The sequence below is a fragment of the Rhinatrema bivittatum genome, chromosome 6 (assembly GCF_901001135.1).
Source record: "Rhinatrema bivittatum chromosome 6, aRhiBiv1.1, whole genome shotgun sequence".
In the NCBI taxonomy this organism is placed as follows: domain Eukaryota; kingdom Metazoa; phylum Chordata; class Amphibia; order Gymnophiona; family Rhinatrematidae; genus Rhinatrema; species Rhinatrema bivittatum.
The window spans coordinates 98,003,537-98,027,290 of record NC_042620.1 but is presented as its reverse complement, the minus strand read 5'-3'; the positions used below and the strand labels follow the sequence as shown (position 1 = coordinate 98,027,290).

General features: G+C 42.0%; 1 protein-coding gene across 12 annotated transcripts in view; it reads left to right on the top strand.

The window, feature by feature from the left end:
• The first annotated feature begins 1,289 nt into the window (after positions 1–1,289).
• Positions 1,290–23,754, top strand: part of GRB14 (growth factor receptor bound protein 14) — a 322,152-nt gene continuing 299,687 nt past the window's right edge. For all 12 annotated transcript variants that reach the window (XR_003857359.1, XR_003857354.1, XR_003857355.1 and 9 more), the window contains exon 1: positions 1,290–1,527. Coding sequence is in view for 6 of the 12 variants with exons in the window: in XM_029605622.1 (XP_029461482.1) it covers positions 1,465–1,527 (63 nt within the window). In the remaining 6 variants the exon portion in view is untranslated. The remainder of the gene's footprint in view (positions 1,528–23,754) is intronic.

The window sequence follows — 23,754 nt, the reverse complement described above, 5'->3', positions numbered from 1 at the left end:
TGAATTGGTTACTCTGGGTCAGGAACACTCAAAGGCAGGGAGGGTCAGACAGATGCTGATTTCCAGATGAAGTGCTTAACTCTGGCACGCCGTAGCTCACGGACGACCGCCCCTCCCACCCTTGACCACGCGACAACAGAGTAGGTAAACCAAGATAACTTTTATTAAGTGGAAGAAACGGCCACAGCCAAAATTAACATTATAACATTTTTACTTTATATTGCAGCAGCTTAAACGCAATTGGCATTAGCTAAATGCCACGCCCTCACCGGTACCTTCCTTGTTCTTCCCACCCCAATGCTTTTTTGGAGAAGGCAGCCCTCCATCCTTCCGCTCCGTGAAGGTGGTATACCATTGGCACCCCGCTCCGTGAATGCCAATCCCGCCTTCCGCTCCGTGAAGGGGAACACCCGCCACTGGCATCCCGCTCCGTGAACGCCTCCGTGGCTACTGCCGCTCCGTGCAGTATTCTGCCGCCTCCTCCCATCCCTGGCCTTGCGGGCCGTGGTTATTGCTTATGCCAGGCCTTCATTGGGCCACCCCCAGACCGGCCATTATCTCGGTCTCCACCATGCTTAGTTATATCCATGCCCCTGCTTTCCCCCTATGCAAAGTCCTTGGTGCTGTGCTCCTCCCCTTCCCCCTCCCCCAACACCAAAAACTTCCCCCCTAAGCAGCGACACATCCCCTTATGCTCCGGTGAGGGCACCCGCTGTTCCTTTTGTTATGGCTGTGACGACTTATCCCCCCAATCCCAGTGCCCCCTTGCGCTGTTGGGTGGTGGGAGGTTTGCTCTCGACCTTTCCAAACATTTTAGCCCTCTTAGTCTTTACTATAATGTAACCCAAAAATCTATGTAGTATGCAAAAAAATCTGAATGGTTGGCAGTCTTACTCTTTAGTAGTTAAAGATTTGATAAAACATATCTTTATAACGCTGCGTTGTCCATCCAACCCAAAACTGGAAGGTATTTTTTTTTATGTAACCAAGGAGTACATGTCACATCTGCATAGATCTTTAATACAAACTCAAGTTACTTTAATACTGTCTAGATCAAGCTTTTGTGTTTTTCAAATACTTTAGCAAAAAAGGCACAATATGCAATCAACAAAGGAGGTATTGAATTACAAAAGTTGAAAAAAGATGAAGTGATTTAAATGCCTGTTAATCTGGTTCTTTAAATATCATAAACAAAAGTATCAGAATGTGTTTCCAAGGACAAAGGAGGAGCCTCCAAGTGCTGTGATTGGTTGCTAGTTTGTCCTGTTCCACAGTCTTTCTTAATTGGCTTTGGGTAGGGTTGGAGTCACATAAACAGGGTGGCATTTACTGCATTCTTAGTTTTTCTTCTGCAGTAGCTCTCAGATATTGAGCACTGCGAGACAAAGAATATTTCCAGTGACTTATTTTAATTCACATATGACCTGGACTGGTGCTTGAACTGTAATTCTTTGAACAGCAGAAATGAGCTTGCATGCAAGAAGGGTAACTTTGCCTGCTATAACTCCACTAGTTCTTCAGAAAAGGGTAGGTCTTTTAAATTATTTTACAATTTTCTGCTGTTATGTGTGTGTTTTGTGTGTGTGTGTGTGGGGGGGGGGGGGGGGGAGGAAGTGCAGAATATTAGTTACATATTATAAACAGAGTAATGCCAGATTCAGCATCAGTTTATCGTAAGTAATGTGTGTAGTGCAATATCCATTTACTGATTTCCACAAAAAAAGGGAATGTTGAACAGAAATCTATAAACATTACCAGTATGAATAACTCAAAAGATAACCAATATACCTTTTTATAATATATTTATACTTTTTGGAATGTACGGTAGCATAATTGTGGTGATGGTTGTGTATTTTAGATTTATAATCTTTTAAAGTGTGATTTCTTTCAAATATTTGATAAATATGCATATATACACAGAATATTTGTATAAACATGTATATACTGCCTTATGCAAAACATCTTTCCCTTGTGGCATAAAGATATTTTATATTTGACTGTTAAGGGCATAAATGTACAAAGATATTTTCTGGGAAAAATGCTTAGGAGGTAATTTTAAAAGGAATTTAAATGTAACATACTATTGTAGCAATTTCAAAAATTCATTTACATCTGTAACGTGCACTTAGGTGGGTAAATCCAATAGACAATTCAGTGGCATATATTGTAGCAATTTTCAAAAGCCCACTTATACCAATAAAGTGCATTTATACAAGTAAAACTCAATTTTAAGCATGTAAATGCTTTTTAAAACCTGGCCCTTAGTGAATCAATTCATTTCTTACTCTCCCAATATATGATTGTTAGAATTATTGAAATATAATCTATATTGTAATTACCATTTGGTGAGATTTCTGTGTAAATTACTGAAGAATCTTTGTTGTTAGTATGCTTGTAAAACACTTCACTATATTCAGACAGTTTTAATGTATTGCTCTGCCTCTAAGATCAGATTTGGGGGAAGGATACTATGTATGTGTTTAATGAAGGAACACATAGGAGGAGGATTTCATTCATTAATGGGTAGTATCAACTTAAAGAAAATATATACTTTAGTACTTTTCAATAGTCTATGAAGCCTTTTAGAATATAGTGGGACTCATTTATTAAAGATTTGCCCTAGTTTTTCTCCAAGCGTGGAGGAGGGGAGGTAAAAATTGTACCAAATTTATAAAAATAATCTCATTATTTTCAATGAGCAAAAAAACTGGGTCGAAACTGGTACAAAACCTTAATAAATGAGCCTCATTGTTCATTGGATCTGTTTACAATTCTAGACCAAAAGATATTCAAATAGCTTTAGTTCTGAAACACTGGAAAGTTTTTCTTTTTTATAATTGTTTTTACTTATTGAAATGCAAATAAACTTATCATTGGTTGGACTCTATGTGCAGAAAAATGTACTTGTATTGATCAGCTCCTTGTTGAACACAATGTAACAAGAGCTGAGAAAGTAGTGTAGCTAATGTGTTAGTTCATGTGAATGCACAGAAATAAAGATTAGTAAATATAAACAAAAAAATATATTAGGTGATACCTTGTTATTGGACTAACAATACATTTTTTGCATAGCATTTGAAAGCTAATACCCTCTTAGGTCAGAATGGGTAATCATAGATGTTTTGATTATAAAGTAAAAGTCCCTGTCATCAGCTATAGAAATATGTTACTGTAGATATGTTGATTCAGCAAATCATGGATGTCTCTATTGTAAAGGACAGGGACAGGTTATCATATCATATTTAAAATAAATCAAAGTGAAATCCAGTAATGTGCATCCCTGTAATATATTTAGATTTTATACTTTCTGAAACTATAGATGTCATTTTATGAAATTTAATTATTCAGTTTTGAAACATACACCGGAAGCCACACTTTTAACTTCTATTTTTGGAAAAGTCTAATTCCAGATTTTTTGAATTTTAGATTGGATCATGAATAAAAAGTTAGTTTTCTTACACAGTTCTCAAATAGCACATCTTTTGTCCAAGATTTCAATATCCTGCACCTCCTAGAAAGTAAATATTCTACCAAAAAATGTGCAAGCAAAACTGTGCACCAAAAGGGTTGTAGGATTTTGGACCCCCAAGGGCTACATTTAAGGATTAGGGAAATATCGCAGTGATTTTTACTGACAATTCTCTTGTGGCTTTTTTCCCCTTGCAAAGGGGACAGAAGGGGTATTATAGTAAGATGATGAAAGTAAATTGATATACAGGATTTTTATGCAGTACATAATATGTTTGCCTGCTTCTGATGTATGACCCTTAAACCAAATAGCAGTTATTAGTAGGTCTTGTTAACTTTAACATTTAGAAAACATTGACTTTTCTTTTAACTTTTAAATAAAACAGGACTCTTTCACATCGGCGAAAATCCTATGATATTTCTTAAACTGCATTAAAAAGAATACTGTATCTAAAGAAGTTAGTACAGTTTGGACCCTTTGCAATTCAGTGGAAGGTGTGATAAAAATGATCATCAAAGCTGAGTGAACAAATCTGTCTAGACATGTAGAACAAAGCAAATCTCTTTTTCATTACTCAGCAAAACAAAGCTGTAATAGCCAGCCTTCTGCTATAGTGATTTGTAATTAGTGATCACAACTGATCTTTTTCAAACATAGCTATTTAACATAACTGTTCTATTTGCTTTCCTTTTAATAGCACATCCATCTTCCTCAGAGTTTACAATATTTGACCCACATTTGTTTTTGAAAGTTCATATCATATGCCACAAAAATGTATCATGTCACCCATATTACCATCTCTGTATAGAGAGAGAAAGAGAGAGAGGGGGAGCACTATTCAAATGCCATTTAGCCACAATATTAAATGGCTGGAATTTAGCTGGATAAATCAGGGTTGTTCCTGGGGCAGGAGGTAGGCATTCTGGGGAGGAGCACAGTTAGCTGGTTAGGTTAACTGGCTAACTCTGAATATCGGAGTTAGCAGTTAACCTATATGGCTAACTCTGGCCGCGCCATAGGGGTTGGTCTACAGTTAGCCAGATATACATTTCTAGCTATCTTTAACATAGCTGGGTATATTCAGCAGCATTGCCACACCACTGAATATCCCGGTTAAGTTAGCAGGATAAGTGTATCTGGCTAATTTAGGCCTGGATTTTCTTTCATCACGACGATTTGTGAATCCCGGCGGTAACGGGGGCGGGCCTGCGAAAGCCGACAGCGATCGCACCACCGCGGTGTTATCGCTGCCGGCTTTCACACCCAATAGCACCATCGTAAAAGGCGGTGCTATTGGTCGCGCTACTGGCGGCGATAAGGGGCCTTACCTTTTCGCCGTCAGCGAAGTTTCCGCAGCATCCGCCCCGATGCCACCCCGACTCCTCCTCTTCCGGTGCCGATGCTGCCCCCGACTCCGCCCCGATCTAGGTTTCGCATGCGAAAAGGGACTTTTCGCGTGAGATAGGGTTTGAAAATAACCCCCTTACCTAGGTGCACAGTGACTGAATATGCACCCCATATTTCTTTAAAGGGTTGGTTTATGTTTCAGTACTACCCAGTAAAAACTTAGAGAAAAAAAATACACTTGTTGCAAAAGGTTTGAACGTGCAACCAAAGTTAATGCAAATCTGGTTTGTCAATGTGGCACCTGGCTGTCTAGTGATACTTAAAATAACTTTTCTAACCTTCTCAATTGAAAGGTTCCTTTTAAGGTTTAAATGTTGTACAATCTGGTGAAGAAAACCTGTGGGACCAACACTGGACCAAAGCTGGAATGGAAACCAGCAATTTACAAATTAGAGTTCATTTGGGAATAAAATTTGTACCTGTAGCCTAGAATGCACACCCAAATGTGTGATCATTCTTTAATTACCAGCAGACTTGATTATTGCAATTCAGTTTATCATGGTCTTCCCATGAGGCTTATCCACCGATTGCGGTTTGTAATAAATATGGCTGGAAAGAGATAAAGGGAGCATAGGCTAAAGATGATGCAATTTCTATTTTAAAGGAACCACACTGGTTGCAAGTCACTTGGAGGAGTAATTTAAAATCTTCCAGATGGGATACAAATTCTTAATGGGTATTGCACCAGTATATCTCCAGCAGCTATCGATACATTATATTCTATCAAGAATTTTGGACGCCCGAGCGGGCCCCGTACCGCTCAGGCCAGATAATGTGGGCCCAGGCCCACTCGAGAGCCGCGCGGTCGGGGGAAGGGAAGAGGGGCGATGGAGGGGGGGGAAGGGGGAAGAGGAAGGTCAAAAGGCAGGCAGGCAGGTCACGGGGAGGCCAGTGCGGGCGGGGGGGGGAGGAGTTAAGGGGAAGTGCGAGGGAAGGCTGGGATTGGCGAGCATGGCGTGTTGCCATGGTCGTGGGGGCTCCGATTGACCGGCTGGCAGTCGGGGGCGAGGGAGGAGGAGAGTAGGGCGAGGACACGGGGGCGCGCACGGGAGAGCTCGGGGCGGCAGCGAGAAGGCAGCAGCGGAGCGAATCCCCGCCCACCCTCCCTTATGTTTAGGCTGTTGGGGTTATGTTTGTTGTCGCAGCGGTGTGGGGGGGGGGGGGGGGCTTGCGGAGGGCCCGAGCCTGAATAGTATATTTGGTTGATTGTTAAATCGGGGTTTCAGCGGAAGACTGTGGTGACAACTGCGGGGGGCTGTTGTCAAGGTGGATCTCCTTGCTAAAAGTGGCGGGAGATGGCCGGCGGGACTCCTTGCAGGATGGTGGCGGGAGTCCACCTGGGGGGGGGGGCTCCTTGCAGGCAGGTGGCGGGAGTCCGAACCCGGTGGGGGGGTGAGAGCCGGTTTGTCGAGCCGAAGGCTGGTGGTGACTATTCCTGCCGGGGGAGCAGCGGATGGTCAGAGGAGGGGGGAAGCTGAAACCGCTATTGTGAATATATTGTTAATATATTGTTAATGTGGTTAAATTATGATGGGCTCGGGTCTCCAGGTTAATAAAGCTGCGGCCTTTATTTACCCAAAGAAGGTGTAATGTGATTCTTAGTATGTGAATGGGAATGGCGAGCGAGTGAGGTCCTGGATGTCCATATTATGTTCTTTTCCCAACAAAACCTTCCTCAGGTGCCTTCCCTTGCAAAAGTAAAGCTTCAAGGGACAAGGAAAATGGATTTTAGCTACAGTGTATATTAGAGATGTGAATCGTGTCCTCGATCGTCTTAACGATCGATTTCGGCTGGGAGGGGGAGGGAATCGTATTGTTGCCGTTTGGGTGTGTAAACTATCGTGAAAATCATTAAAATCGTGAGCCGGCACACTAAAACCCCCTAAAACCCACCCCCGACCCTTTAAATTAAATCCCCCACCCTCCCGAACCCCCCCCCCAAATGCTTTAAATTACCTGGGGATCCAGCGGTGGTCCAGAACGGCGGCGGTCTGGAACGGCCCCCTCAATTGAATCCTGTTGTCTTCAGCCGGTGCCATTTTGGAAAATGGCGCCGGCTGAAGACAACAGGATTCAATTGAGGGGGCCATTCCGGACCGCCGCCGTTCTGGACCACCGCTGGATCCCCAGGTAATTTAAAGCATTTGGGGGGGGGGGTTCGGGAGGGTGGGGGATTTAATTTAAAGGGTCGGGGGTGGGTTTTAGGGGGTTTTAGTGTGCCGGTTTTCCTGCCCTCCCCCTTCCCCCGATTTACTATTTTTTAACGATAAATTGGGGGAATTGGTATTGTATCGTGGCCCTAACGATTTTTGACGATTTAAAATATATCGGACGATATTTTAAATCGTCAAAAAATGATTCACATCCCTAGTGTATATGGCCCCTTTGCCTGATGAATGTAATTGTCCTTTACTGACCTGTAGGAAGAAGATTAAGGACCCAAAAAGCAAAGCGGTAACCGATCCAGTGAGCTGTGTAACAGTGACGACAAGGAGAATCGGATGATAGCAAGCCCTTTATTAAAATGCCCGACTCTGGCCGAGTTTCGCTCCCTTGTACAGAGCTGCCTCAGGGGCAACTAAAAATGGACATACAAATAATTAAAACACATACATAAAAAATATTACATATATAAAAAACTGACAATAATCATACATTCACTTAAAATATGTCTCATAAAATAATTTTGTTTGAAAGACATAAAAACAAAATAAATACATATATATGTGTATAAAAATATGTATATACTTATGGATGCAGTGAATTAAATGACAACATAAATGTATGACAAACATGAAATTAATACAGAACTGAATAACGAGGTAATACTCAGAAAAGTATTTTCTGAGTATTACCTCGTTATTCAGTTCTGGAAGAAGATTAAGACATAGATGTTTGAGCAAGCATTTTAATTAGTTTTATTAATGAATTATATTTTAGTATGTATAGATTTTAGATCTGTTTATTATTTACTATCAGGCCGATGCAATATGGTGCTCTCGGTCAAGCACATGGCTTTACACGTGTTTTGGATGTGTGTCCAAAACCTCTCATGCAATAAGGGGATTAGCACATCCAAAATGAGCATCCAAACCAGCATGTAGCTAATAGCGCTCATCACATGTAAATTCGTGTTGATGCGGCTATTAGGGGCGGATTTTAAAAGGCCAGCGCACCTATTTTGCATAGGCTGCCGGCGCGCGTAAAGCCCTGGGACGCGTGTAAGTCCCGGGGCTTTCGAAAAGGGGCGGGAGGGGGCGTGTCCGGGGCGTTCAAGAAACGATGTGGCGTTTCAGGGGCGGGCCCTGGCATTTCGGAGGCGGGCCCAGGGGGTTGGCGCTGGCCCGGGGGTGTGGTCGAGGCCTCCGGACCAGCCCCTGGGACCGGAGGACGGAGGACGGAGCTGACAAAGGTAAGGGGGGTTTAGATAGGGCCAGGGGGTGGGTTAGGGAGGGGAAGGGAGGGGAAGGTGGGGGGAGGGCAAAGGAAAGTTCCCTCCGAGGCCGCTCCGAAATCGGAGCGGCCTCGGAGGGAATAGGCAGCTCGCGCTGGGCTCGGCGCGTGCAGGTTGCACAAATGTGCACCCCCTTGTGCGCGCCGACCCCGGATTTTATAAGATACGTACATATCTTATAAAATCCAGTGTACCTTTGTTTGCGCCTGCTGCGCGAACAAAAGTACGCAATCGCGCAAGTATTTAAAATCTACCCCTTAGCTTTTATCCCTCCAATGCAAAAAAAAATAAAAAAAAATGTGTGTCCGATGCCCACACTTTTACTCTCAAAAATTAATGCCTGCCCTGGAGCAGGCGTTAATTCTTGATGAGCCCAAAAAATTAACAGAAAGCAGAAAATACTACTTTTTTTGTAGTTCTTCTGACTTAATATCATGGTGATATTAAGTTGGGGGAACCTAAAAAAGGAAAACCGCAAAAAACCATCACCAGCGGTCAGGATAGGAAAATGGACGCTCGTAAAATTGAGCATCCATTTTTCTAACCCACACTGACAGCCACCTCTCCTGGGCGTCCGATGCTAGGAAGGCACTAAGGATGCACAATTGACTTTTCTCCTTTTTACTGTGACAACCCATTTAAATATTAAATTGGGTGGTGGAGAGGTGGATTGACACGCATTAAGAGAGTGAATGCTCCATCATGAACACCCATTTAACCTCCCCTCCCCTCCCAGTCCCCACCCCCCAGTCCAGCCCCTTTGGAGAGGCCCGGCACTTGTGTGTGTATTGGGGTTTATGCCGTGGCCAGGTCCATTATAAAATACGCCCTGCACACACAAGGCCCAGCCAGGTGCGTAAACCCTGGTTTTTACACTCATAAGCCTTTGAAAATTCAGCTCGTTAGTAAATAATTCAGTTAGTGGTGAGCAATCTTTTTGTACGAAACCTGGAAGATAGTAGACCAATCCTATGTTTAGCATGTGAGATTTTAGGATCGCCACTTCATAGGGTGGATTAGTCTCTACTTTGCAAGGTACTAGTTTAAGTTCTTCTTTTTTACTAATTATTAATAGACCCCCACCTTTATGCTTAGGTCTAGGAAAGCACAATTCTTAAAGCCAAATTTTTATTCCCCTGCGCGCGTAAAAAATGGGGGTTATGCATGTGGCCGTGCCTTGTGCGCGCTGTGCGCATCTTCAAAGGGCACCGAAGTGCCAGGCCCAGATAAAGGGGAGGGGCGGGGCCAGTACAGCGGCCATTTGCCACTGTGCTGGGGGGGGGGCGCGTGCAATTTGCTACAGCTCCTGATGAGGAGCAAAAGGAAAAAAAAACGGGGATTAGATAGGATAGGGATTGGAGCGGACTGGGAAGGAACTGGGGAAGGCTGGGATGCGTCGCCACGCGGGAATTGAGTAAATCCTCCCTCCCTTGTGCGCGCCTCCTGCACATGCGTGCACAGATTACAAAATCTGGCGTGCATGTGCACACAGCCCAACGATTTTATAACATGTGCACGCTGGCGCGCATATTATAATATTTGTCAATCAGCCAGGTTTCAGAGATGCAAAAAAATAGAGGGCTGTATATCTTCTAGCAGGTCATTAATCAATGGGATTCTTTTTGATATAAATTGAACATTTAATAGTAGCATAGTAAACATTAAACAGGAGGAGGCAGTGGAAGATATAGTACTTAAGTTTGGGAAGACCAAGTTTGTGGTCCTTCTTTGCTGTATATGTGAGATCCTTTTTCAATCTCTATAGATGCCACGTCCTAGTATGGGTTCAATGCAGCACTTCTGGTCCATGATTATTAAGATTCATCCAAGGAGCAATGAAATAATTGGTGAAACAGTGATTTAATGCACTTTGTGTGCGCACAAAGGGGCGCATAAAAGGGCAGGCTCCTTTTAGTGCACGCCAAGGGTGTGCCCCATGGCGCAAGCACTTTTAGCGTCGCCGCAGCATTGATGTCAATGGTGGAGGTGTGTGGGCTGTGGGTGGAGGAGCCGAGCCAGCATCGGAGATTCCCTCCTCTCTCTTTCTCACCACTTGGGTGGGAGGGAGTGCCCCCAGTACATCCTAGACGCTGGTGCCTGGCTCTGAAATGGCCCGGTTGGCCATGCTCCTTTGCCAGTTCTTGCCCTCAGCGTTGCCTCTGCCACTCACCATGGCATTGATGTCGATGGTGGAGGTGGGTGGGCTGTGGGTGGAGGAGCCGAACCAGTGCCAGAGATTCAAAGTTTATACAAATTGCCATGAGTTTTGATTCAGGTTGAACTAGGGGAAAAGTAAAGCAGAGTTTGATTTGAATCCGTATCAGCAAGGGGATTAGTATTCCTTGATGAGACATAGTTATAATAATTTTCAAACAGAGCTACATGTGTAAATTTAATTATTGTTCTAGCAATTTTCAAAAGCCAACTTACTTGAATAAAGTACATTTATTCGAGTAAAACCCAGTTTTACTCAAGTAAATTATTTTTCAAATCAGAACCTGTTTCCTTAATCAATTGGGCTCTGAAATGCTGTATTTACATGTTATACAATCTGTTTTTGAATAATTCTGTAGTTTTAGAGTCAAAGCAAGAGCCCCAGACTGAGTAACATTGTCCAGACTGACCTGTCTTTTAACTGCTCAGGATAGGTGAGGGGGCTACTGAGATTACAGGTAAGTGCATCTCCTTTGATCTGGTTAGTTATCTTTGAATTCTCAAATCTTTGCCTCAGGATTTTTTTTTTTTTTTTTTTTTTTTTTTAACTAATCAGAGGCATAGCCATGGGCAGGCATCATGTATTTGTGCCCTCTTACTATTGGTTCAGGTCCCCACCTCTAGCAATATGTTCATGCCCCATGTGAGTCAGCCCCTTAAAGATGCAAAAGGCACAGAGGATCATGGGCTGGCAGTGATACCAGTACCTTCAGACCCTCTAACTCAGGGCTTAAAAATCTGTCATGGGAACCCCACATAATGAATATGTATGAGATAAATCTGCATATATGGAATCTCCATAATATGCAAATGCATCTCATGCATATTCATTATGGCTATCCTGAAATCCTGACTGACTGTGGAGTCCCCAGGACAGGTTTGGGAAGCCCTGAGTTAGAGGGTCTGAAGGTACTGGAATCACTGTCAGTCCATGATCCTCTGTGCCTTTAAGGAAGCTAATCTGAATGGGAAACCACTGTCCTTGGGCTACACATGTAAAAATATGAGGCCATGTTTACTTTTGGAAATTATTTATTCTCCTCCTCTTAACCTCTTCAAAGTTCAGGAATTCCTGAGCTAGATGTAAGCCTGTTTACATAATTACTCTGCAGCAGCCTGAAAGATTAACACTTGTATAAATCAGCTGCTGTAACCTAAGAGGAAGAGCGAGAAACAGTAGAGACAGGCCAGGGAGACAGTGAAGAGACAGATGTGTTGCTGGAAATTAAATGGGTTTTGTAGCCACTACTGTGATGACACACATAGCAAGGGGAAAGGGACTGGAAGTGTGTGTGTATGTGTGTGTATGTGTGTGTGTGTGTGTGTGTGTGTGTGTGGGGGGGGGGGGGGGGGCTGGCCACAATGCCCATCCATGTTAACCTTGGGCCGCCCCAAAAACTTCAATCTGGCTATACCCCTGCCGCTAATTAGTTTACTTTAGGACTGGTTGAACTTGATTGATTTTTTAAAATAAACCAGATTTACAGTGCATGCTGCATGGACCTTGCACTAGTACTTTTCTAGTACTTAACTATTATAGTAAAACATGTTTAACATGAGAGAGAGCTAAGATCAGAAAGAGTCAAGGTTTTTGGTTTTAAAGCAGACTCAAAAGAGATGGGTATTTAAGCTGTATGAATGCAGCCAGAGAGAGAGAGAGGAAGATGGAACAGCTCAGAAAGGTCATACCAGGCACACAGTGCCACAAGACAAAAAGCATGGACTCTGGAATTAGCAATGGAGGTGAGGAATACAGACAGGAGCAGTTTAACTGATGAATGTAGGTTATAAAGAGGGATGTAGGACAGGATACAAGAGGAGTGATAGTATGGAGCTGCAGAGTGCACTTACATGTGATGAGAAATCTGAACTGAAAGTAGAAAAACTGGCATACATTTTCTACATAGAACAAACTCACTTACCATTTGGTCTGTATTCAAAAGGGTTTCTTCGATTAACTTTCGAAAACCTGGACAAACCCTGAGGTTTTAAATTCTCACTCCTCTAACACGATAAATTTTATCCATGTAAGTCATTACTCTGATAAAATTTATCTTGATGAAAGGGGTAGCATTCTGGGGTAGTTGAAGTTATCCAGCTAACTTGGCCAGATAACTTTAATATTCAGATATGGATAACTGTAGTTGTACCAAAAAGCAGTCCTAAAGGTTTCCATGTACACTTAGATAACTTCAGGTTTGTCCAGCTATATTCATTGGTTCAGCTACAGTGCGAAATATATTTATTGATTTGTTTATATTTAGCTTATTCCTTTTGAGTGGTAGCTCAAGGCGAGTTGCATTCAGATACAGTAGGTATTTTCCTGTTCCCAGAGATCTTACAATCTAAGGGGGTCATTTACTAAGCTGTGTTAAGAGGTTACCGTGCTTTAAATCCCATTTACTGTGCGTTAAACTCTGTTTACTGTGTGATAAATACCTAACACAGCAATTATGTGTTATTTTACATACCATGTTTTTTTTTTGCCCCAAATAACGTGAATATGACAACGAGCTGCTTTGCAAATGTATACAAAGCAGCTCTTTACTAGTACATTTTACGGTAATAGAATAACTTAATGTAAATCTCTCCCCTGTTGGGGGAGGGGCCACAAAAATAACTCTCTCTCTCAGCTCTGTGTTTAGGGAAAGACACATGTAACGCCCCCACACAACAAAAGGGTCTCGAGGAGAGGCTGAGCATAGAATAGAACAATAAATAACATAAAACCCACCTTATGTAGCTACAGCAAGTATTGCATATAAAATCAGTGCATGCACAATTACACAGCGCACTAGGATTCTTATACTCTATAGTAGAGATGTGAATTGGATGCCGGAATTATTTCCGGTTTCGTTTTCGTAAAACCGCGGGATATTTCGTATATCCCGTGGTTCGGTATTTTTTTTTCGTGGCAAATTGTTTTCGGTTTAGTACTCACTAATGGGAGTTAGCGGGCACTAAAGGCGCGCTAACTTCTATTAGTGTGCGCAAAGATAAAACTGTTAGCACGCACTAACGGGAGTTACTGCGTGCTAATTCCCGTTAGTGCGCGCTAAACCGAAAATTCTTGGAAAATGCAATCATTTGTCAGTTTAACCGATCCATGACAAATTAGGAAATATCGTACGAATTTCATATTTGTCAAAAATGAATGCACATCCCTACTCTATAGCAAACACAGTCAAATGGCATTATAGTAACAAAATAAAGAGGATTTTATTAACATGGAAAAGTGAGGAAAATCAGGTTGCAAGATATAAAAGAAAATTCACTAGCCCTACTCTGTATCTCAGTTCAGTTCACTTGCAAAATACTTTAAAAATTCCACCTTAATTCTGGCCAGAATAATAACATAAGTTCTCAGTTAAGTCTCATGTGAGTTCTGTTTTCCTTTTCTTTAGACAAGCTGTGCTTGATGAAGGTGATGCAGATGCTTGAGATCCTGTGGCTGCTAGGGTCCACTTGCTTCAGGAGTTTGAAAGTCCTAGGTTTCACAAAAAATATATAAATTCCCCCTCTACTCTATATAAAATTGTGACAAATCTTCTGAATTTCCCTGCAACTATGTCAGCCTGATACTGAATGTATGCAGACACTATTCTAATTACTGTCCTTCTAGCAATAAGTGAAAGAAAAGGTCAGGAAATTCTTGAAACTCACACTCTTTTTCCCTCATTACAAAATAACAAACCACTGCTTTCTTGGCACTGCTATATAATTACTATTCTATAAACTATGGCTATGAGGAATGCTCCCATATATCTGCAACTGCTCTTCCCTTTGTGATAGCAGCCATGTGGCTGGGGTAGGAATCTCTTCTCATTGCTATGTCCTTCTGCCTTTTCCTCACTCTGCCTGTCCGACTTTCTTTTATACCTAATTTTAAAAAGCTCATTAGCAATTGGTCCCTGCTCCTCATTGGCTCTGGTCCAGGTTTACACCCTAAGTTCTGATTCCAAGAACTGCCATAGGACCATTCAACTCAAAATTTTCCTTCTGCGGAAATATCTATTTAATCTTAGCAATTGTAGCCAGGTCTACTTGGTATCACTGCAGTTGAGGGGATAATACCAATGGCTTCCATCCATGGCATCCCCACCCCCCTTGTAGTGGAGTCAGAAGATAATTTAACATTTGCATAGGTGAAAAGGAATACTGTAAGCTTCAAAGGAAAGCTTTTGCATTGGCCCCTCTCTGTCTTGGAATAGCAAAGGTACTGCCAAGTTATTCACATGTCACCATTTGCCTTTACTTCAAACAGAGCGTGAACAGGGGTCCTCCCCTTTGCAATTTAATACACCTTTACTAGTCAGAGCAAGAATAATATCTTATGCTTCTGGCTTATAGCAGCTTGCCTCAAAAATCACAAGCTGCTCAATTTTCCTGAAATTTAACTAGTAGAAGAAGACTTGCCATACTGGGTCAGACCAAAGGTCCATCAAGCGCAGTATCCTGTTTCCAGCAGTGGCCAATTCAGGTCACAAGTACCTGGCAGGATTCCAAGGGGTAGATAGATTCCAAGATGCTTATCCCAAGTATAAGCAGTGGATTTCTGCAACTCTTTCTTAATAATTGTCAATGGCCTTTTCCTCCAGGAACTTGTCCAAACCTTTCTTTGAACATAGCCATACTAATAGCATTCACCACATCCTCTGACAATGAATTCCAGAGCTTATGTGTTGAGTAAAAAAATATTTTCTCTTATTCATTTTAAATCTATTATCCACTAACTTCATTGTGTGTCTTCTTGAATTGGTACTTTTTGAAAGAGTAAACAACTAATTAACATTTACTCATTCCATTCCACTCATTATTTTATAGACCTCTATCATATCTCCCCTCAGCCATCTCTTCTCCAAGCTGAAGAGTCCTAACCTCTTTAGCGTTTCTTCATAGGGAAATTGTTCCATTCCCTTTATCATTTTGGTTGCCCTTCTCTAAACCTTTTAAAATTCTGGTATATCTTTCTTAAGATGTGGTGACCAGAACTGCACACAGTACTCAAGATAAGGTAGAACCATGGAGTGATACAGAGGCATTATGATATTCTCTGTTTTATTCTCCATTCCCTTCCTAATAATCCCTAGCATTCTATCTGCTTTCTTGGCTGCTGCTGCACACTGAGAACATTTCATCTTATTTACAATGATGACACCTAGATCCTTTTCCTGAGTGGTGACTCCTAATGTGGAACCTTGCACTGTGTAGCCATAATTTGGGTTACTCTTCGATAAGTGCATTACTTTTCACGTGTCCACATTAAATTTATTTTGCTGTTTGCATGCCCAATATCCCAGTATTTCAATTTCTCACAATCCTCTTGTGATTTAACAATTTTGAATAATTTTGTGTCATGACAAATTTGATCACCTTACTTCTTGTTCCCATTTCCCGGTCATTTATAAATATATTAAAAAGCAGTGCTCCCAGAACAGATCTCTGGACATTCCACTATTCACCTTTCTCCATTGGGAAAATTTACCATTTAGCCCTACTTTCTGTTTTCTATCTTTTAACCAGATGGCAATCCTCAATAGGACACTGTCCCCTACAACTCGGGAGTTGTAGCTAACTTGCCCTGTGAGCATCGGGATGTTAACGTATCTTAAAAGGCCATAGTGGCCATACAAACCCCCCTCCCCACCATCACGTGTAAACACCCCTCCCGAGGTCTTGTGAGATCCTCATCCATCCCCTGCTATCTCTAGAGTCGGCCCTCATATCCAAACACAAAAATATGGTGTCACAGTGAACCTACCCAACTCCCTTCTCATGATCACATGGTAGAGGGTATTGTGGGTCCCTATAATCCTTTAAGAAAATGGTGGCCCCATGCAATGGGCCTTCCATTGTGCATGTTATATGTCTTACCTCGTGCTATTTTTCTCAGGGAATTTTATGACTGGGGAAAATAGCATCTGTTTTTTTAAGTTGCAGTACAGAGTACTGCAGCTTTGGAAGCCTCTGTGATATTTTTCCACTCCAAGGGAAAATACCATAGTTTAGTAAATGACCCCCTAAGTTTGTAGGAGGGTAATGGAGGATGAAGTGACCTGCCCTGGCATCCTTGTTTTGCAGCCTAATGCTCTAATCACAAGGCTATTCCTCCACTCTATGGGGTAGATTTTAAAAGTTACACGCGTGGCCTACATTTGTGCACGCTACCCGGCGTGCACAAATGTTCACCCAATTTTATAACATGCACACACAGCTGCGCACATGTTATAAAATCAGGGGTTGGCGCGCGCAAGGGGGTGCACACTAGTGCAACTTGTGCGCGCTGAGCCCTCGGGGAGACCAGCTGGCTTTCCCCGTTCCCTCCGAGGCCGCTCCGAAATCGGAGCGGCCTCGGAGGGTCCTTCCCCCCCCCACCTTCCCCTCCCTTCTCCTGCCTGTCTACCCCCCAGCCCAAAAACCCCATGCACCTTTGTTGTTGAAGTTACACCTGCCAGAGGCAGGCATAACTTGTGCACGTCGGCCCAGCGGCCATACGGAGGCCTCTGGCCATGCCCCCGCTCCGCCTCGGTCAGCCTCACCCATGCCCCGCCCCCAGACTGCCCATTTGTTCAAGGCCCGGGACTTACACACGTCCCAGGGCTTTCCCCATGCCGCCTGGCCTTTTGAAAATAGGCCTGGCACCCGTAACCCCCCTATGCACGTAAATCCTTTAAAATCTGCCCCTATGTGTATGGTATAAGTTACCCAGGTAAGTAAATTTGGGTGTAAGGACAAGAACCCAATGGGCATTTGAACCTGGGTCAGCGTTGAAGCCACTTCAAAGCGGAATAAAGTCAGGTACTGTAGATATTCCCCTATCCTAAAAAGGTTTACAATCTAACACCTACAGGCACTAAAATGCAATGTTTTCTTTTGTGTGGGGGTCCCAATATCCCCGGGGGGGGGGGGAGTATTGCCTTGATAGTGGGACCCCTGCCCCCCAAAACCACGGCTGTATGGCACATTATTTTTTCTTGTGGCCAAACACCACAGGACAAAAGATCATGGCTAGTGGCCTTTTAGCTGCAATAGAGGTCCCAGTCACATGCAGGGGTAAGGTCAGGTTGATTGCTATTTTGAAAAATGGCATCGGATGAGCCAGGTGCTAGGGGGCACACATGCCCCACTGCAGGATCTTCACCTAATTTTTAAGGTGTGGGGGTGGGGTGGTTACCTAAACTCCAGTGAGATTTTCTTTTACATTTGGAAGGGGATTGAGAGGGTTGCCCCTCACTGAACTGCAGTGATTTCTATTTATACCCATGGTGGGGAGGGGTGCCTGCAATTCTTTTACTATAGGGTGGAGGGTTGGGGGGGGGGGGTCACTGTTAACCCCAATGACTTTTATTGTTACCTTTGGTGGTGGGGCTGTTCCTGTGGCCACTTTTTTTTTTTGCTTTCAGGAGTCGCGTCCACCTCAAGTGATGACCTTGAGTTGAGCCAGGGTTGAGCCCCAACCCCTATGCAATTGTTTTACCAGGGAGGGAAAAATCTCTACATCTTGTGTCTCTGGTGTCTGCTGTGCACTGACTCTAGCCACACCTGAAAATAACAAAATGACGGGTTATAAAGGGCATGAGCATCCAGTCTCGGCTCTCCTATGTGGGAAGAGGGCAAGATGGGATGGATAGCTCTAGATGGCTAAGAAAAGGGAAATGGAACTAAGGCATATAGTGATGGTCTAGGGGTGTGTATATATATATATATATAAGGCTTGGGTCTTGTTGGTCAGTCAGTCACACTGTCGTGTCTGTTTGGGCACTGGAAATATGGAAAGTCCACTGGGCAAAGACAATCTGCTTCATTTTCAAACATTACAGGCTCCCAGACACAGACACACACCTAGGCAAATGTTCAAGCAGGCACAGGCACATGCACATGCAGGCACAGGTGCACAACCACACCCACAGGCATATGTACATATACACACAGGTCCAGGCAGCCACACAATCATACATGGGCAGAGACAGACACATACAAGCAGACACACTGGCTGTCAAACACACATGTGCATACACAATCATATGCATGCAGAAATATAGACATACACAATCAGACAGGCAGACACACAGGCAAGCACACACAGGTGATCACTCACTCTTACCCGCAGGCAGACACACATACACTCACAGGCTCAGGCAGAGATACACACACAAACAGGCACCCAAACACACACATGCACACAAAGGCAGACAGGCAGAGGCACATATGCTCAAGCATACAAACATATAGACACAGGCTCCCTCAGGAGTGCACACACACACACACAGGCTGTTATAGACCAGACTAACCAAGCAATGCCGGGTACTTTTTGCTAGTGTATATATATATGATAACAAATAAAATGAATTTCTGTCCATAGTTTCTCTGTACTCTTAGATAACTCCTGACAAGGCTTCCTTTAATATAATCCTTCATTTTTAATGGTTATTTTACAAGATATAGAGGTCCTTATTCAGCCATTAGCAAAGTTATCTGAATAAACATATTCAGCTAACTTTGTGGGGTTATTCAGCAGTGCGGGCACACTGCTGAATATCCTTGTTTATCTTAAAGTTAACTGGGTAAGTGCTACTAACTTTAGTCCTATAGTTATTCGGCTATGTTAACCAGATAGTGCTGAAAATCGGCATTTATGTGATTAATTTAGCTGGATAGTCAACCTTGCCCAGACCTCCCCCACCCCACCCTAAATTTCCCGGATAACTTTGTAACTGGATGAAAAGTTATCTGGATAACTTGAGGCCGATCAGTGTAGTCAGAATTTTCAAATCACGCCAATTGGCAAATGATGCTGAGTACAGGTCCCATTCTATTAAGAATATTTTGAAAACAGGAACAGAAGATTCATAAAAAAAAAAAAAAAGGAAGGAAGGAAAATAAGAAATTAAATATATGTACTTCTGACATGGTTCAAAATATTGAGAAATCCACCAAGAAAACCCGAGAGTATGATTCAACACAAAAACAGTAAATCTAATCTGAAGAGATCAGGCCTACTAATTTCATACTATTGAGACTGTAATGACATCCTAACCTTACAATGACATACTATCACTTATTTCCATCCAAGCAAACCCAAGGAAAAGCAATTGAGAGGTCTCAAAACATTCTCTGTATTATCAATCTTTAACAGGCATTTTTATTTAATGTATTTGTTTATATTCCACCTCTTGTGACACTTCAAATCAGATTACATTCAGGTACTGTTGGTATGCCCAAGGAAAACAAATTATAAACTCCGCCTCAAGAGAAACAGCATCTTGACATATTTGCAGACATCTTTCCTGCAATCTTTTGTTGTTTCACAAAGATCTGGAAAAATTCAGAATTTGTACTCAAGAAATAAAATGTAACAATTTTATTAAAAAACAAGTCCAAGATAGTATTCCAGTTGTGAGCAAACATGAAGGTGACTGACTAATAGTATTACTCTATTAGTTTCTTCCATAGCTGAACTCTCCAACAACTTTGCTAAATCCAAACTTATCTAGGGAGAGATTACCTTCTCCCTGGACTTCATCTTGGGCCCCCAGGTTGTCTTGCTCAGAGAATGAAAAATGCTTTATTAATAAGGGGCACAGCATCTACTGGGGTCTTCAGAACATCCTTCAAATACTTTTTAAAAAGATCAGACAAGGATGTTACAGGAACCTTAGTTAAATTTAGCAAACACAGATTAAGGAATGTAATGTTCAGTGGCCCGCATAGGACTGAAGTTGGCATGCAGAAAGTACACGCAAACTTTAGCTTGAATTTTTAAAGCAGAAAAGGTACCATCATATAAACACACAGTTACACCTCCTCGGAAACGGGTGTAAATCTGTGCAAGTAGAATTTTGCCCACATTTTCAAAAAACAAAAGTATGCTTGTAAATGATTTCCCTACCCCAGCTCTGTCTCCAGAATGCCTCTTTGTATTGCATCTAAAAGTATATGCAAAATTGCTTTTGCATGTAATTTTATGCGCACAACTCCCAGGGCAATTTTTAAAAGGTCATTGACACATAACATTGGGTTTTATGTGCAAAAATAGCTTTGATAATGTCCTCTTAATGTCTAGCATGGTTCTTAGCTTTACAATGAACCATATTCATATCATGAAATAGATTCACTTTTACAGATATTTGATTTGTGCATTGATCCAACTGCTCCACTTTCCCAGCCTTATTTAAAACATTCACTTCCTATGTCTGAATCCAAGAACATAGCTCTAAGAGTATTTCTGCCAGTGTTTGCTCCTAAGAGGCCAGAACAGTCCAAATAGACTCAAGGGATTTAACTAAAGCTGGTCAGGACTCCAAGTTAGAAATAGTGATAAAGACCACAGATGAATTCTTCTGTTTTATCCCTAAATCAGGGACTTACAGCATGTTCCACTCGCATTGCAGCTGCTCCACTAACATTCACCTCTGCCTCAACTCTGTCTGCCAATTAAATCTGCAGTGTCCTCTGTTTTGGCTTCCATAGCCATTCCATTCTCCTGTAGCCTGCAGTCACATTCTTTATTTCTTTCATTATTCCATTTTATATTCCACCAAAGCCATATCCAAGGCAAATTACATCTTTTACATTCATAAATTTCATATACATAAAACATTAAAACAAATAAAATTGTACATATTAAAATAAGCGTCAATATTTATTTATTTATTTAGCTTTTTCTATACCGGCATTCAAGATAAGAATCACGCTGGTTTACATTTAACAGGGGGTGTAAAATGAAAATAAACTAAATATATAAATATAAAACTTAAAATACAAAGATATATATCCCTTAGCTGATGCAATCTTCCCTGGCAGTGTCTTCCACGTGGTGACTTGTGGCCTAGCTTTGGAGGCATATAGCTCTCTGGGGCTGAGAAAAGCTCGCTGCCTAATTGGGCAGATGCTTTCCATCTGAGTAAAGGAATGGAACTTTCTCATGATAGGATAGGCAAGACCATCAGAAGGGGAAAGTGAGGTGGGCGGCCATCCAGGGTGCCAGGCTATGGGGGCACCAATGTATGCCCTGGCACTATAACTTATTTCTGCTGCTCCGGAATTTCTCTGCAGTAATGACAGTAGCCAAAGTATGCTTCAGCCTTCGTGTAACACTGGTAACCAAATTTCTGGGAACATTTTGTTTCTTCCACAACCTTCAGTGAAACAGGTATATTTTAAGAAGCTGAACACAAATATGCATTTATTATATCTGTATGATGTACTGTTTGCAGAAAAGTGTTTGTAGCAGCATAAGCTATAATGGCAATGTTGGCACCAGAAAACAAAACTAAAAATGTTTTGCCACAGATTTTTGTTTGTAATCGCTGTCCGACGCTTCACGGATGAGAGTCCAACAATAGTCACCCAGCATGGAGGGGGTTCTACTTGCCTTGATACTGTTTCTCCATTTTGACAATGTCTTGATGAAACCTTTCACCATGTTTGTCACTCACAGCACCAAGGTGTTGTCTGGGAAGAAGTCCAAGTGGGAATGAAGAAAATTTATCTTCAATGACATGTTGCACTTCATCAATTTGTATGCCTGAAGCAGATTTTCAACTTGTTCAACATAGTCTGCTGCCTTATAGTTGCCTAGAAAGTTACAAACGACATTCTTGAAGGCTGACCATGCAACATGTTCTGTACCTTGCCTTCTTAATGAGTGCAGTCATACTCCTTTTCTTTGCTTTCAGAGTAAACTCACCCCAAATGTTACAAAACGTGTCTCGGCTATTACGACATTGGCACAACATGTCATAAAATATATAAAATTAAATCCACAAGCTTTAAACTCAACAGTTTTAGCGATATGATTCGCTCATTCACACAGATGTTGCATAGGAGACTACTCATTGCTTCTGCTTATATAAGGCTGCGTCGTCATGGAAACAAGTGGAATCTTGCAGCCAAGCTGGGGCTTGCCCGAGCAAGTTCTGGAATGATCAGGCAGAGTTTCTTGGTGTATTTTAAAAAAAAAGTTAGTCTCTGTTACATGTTATGTTGCTTATGGCTGTCAAAAATATGACATTAATTTTAAAAATCATAAAAACTACTGTCCAGCAAGAAAATATATGTATGTGAGATTGTTTTAAAATTTCACAATTATTGTAACACAATAATTGGCTGTTTCTGAAAAACCTTACATGATGTACAAATTTTGAAGTAATATCTGTGATCAGCATTAGAAAGTCTATTTGGAACACCAAAAAGCCTTAAGGAAAGGAAAACTTTGTTTATCAGTGTAACCAGAGAGGAGAACTCTGAGCTGTATCAGCAGAGGGCTCTCCTCAGTTGGCTGTGTCATTGAGGAGTGGGGGGAGGAATGACAATTTCCTGACCACCCAGAGCACTTTTGCCCCACATCAGTCCTGAGTAGGTGCGGTCAGTATGGATCCTTCCAGCAAAGTCTGCCAAGATGAGTACCATTTAGGGGGAAATCAAAGAGTTTCCCCTTAACCTTGCCCTTCTGTCTCCACACTGCAAAGAGTTATCCAGGTAAGAATCAGTAGCTGTGCTGTGCAACATCTCTCTAAGCCGCCATGTTGGATTGATAATCCTCCTTCATTTTACTAGAGTCAGCCTGATTGAAATGTAAGACCTTGTTATTACTAGGAAAACTTATTTTCAGAATTTGCTGAAGAAAATTAGAGACCTTTCTGATTAGATTATTGGAGGGCTTCTAATCTAAGTTTTGTACCTGAGGCAATGGAGGGTAAAGTAACTTGCCTAAGGTCACAAGGAGCGACAGCAGGACTTGAACACTGATCTCCTGGCTCATAGTCCACTGCTCTAACCACTAGGCTATTCTTCCTCCCTGAATGAAGCAGGCCTTTAAGGACAATTAAACAATGCAACAAATGCACTGTAAAGTAATTATAAAAAAGAATCATAACCTCTTTTGTACCTCCTACAGCTATAAAGTAAACTGCTTATGAAATATTTTAATGCAGCACTCTAGCTATTTACTTTAGATATCTTCTCACTTAGGCATAAATGTTATTTAGTCCATTATCGCAGAATTCTCTTGCTGTTGGGTGAGACTTGCAGGCCAAGGCCCTTTTCTTTAGAAATAATCTGTTCCTTAATGATTCACGCAGTATCATTTCAGAGGAAACACAATTGAAACCTATCATTTATCAGCCTGAAGGATATGCATTAATGAATGGGCCATTATAAAAGATTCTTATTTTCAAAAAGGCCTTTCTTTTTGGCAAAAGCCTTTTGA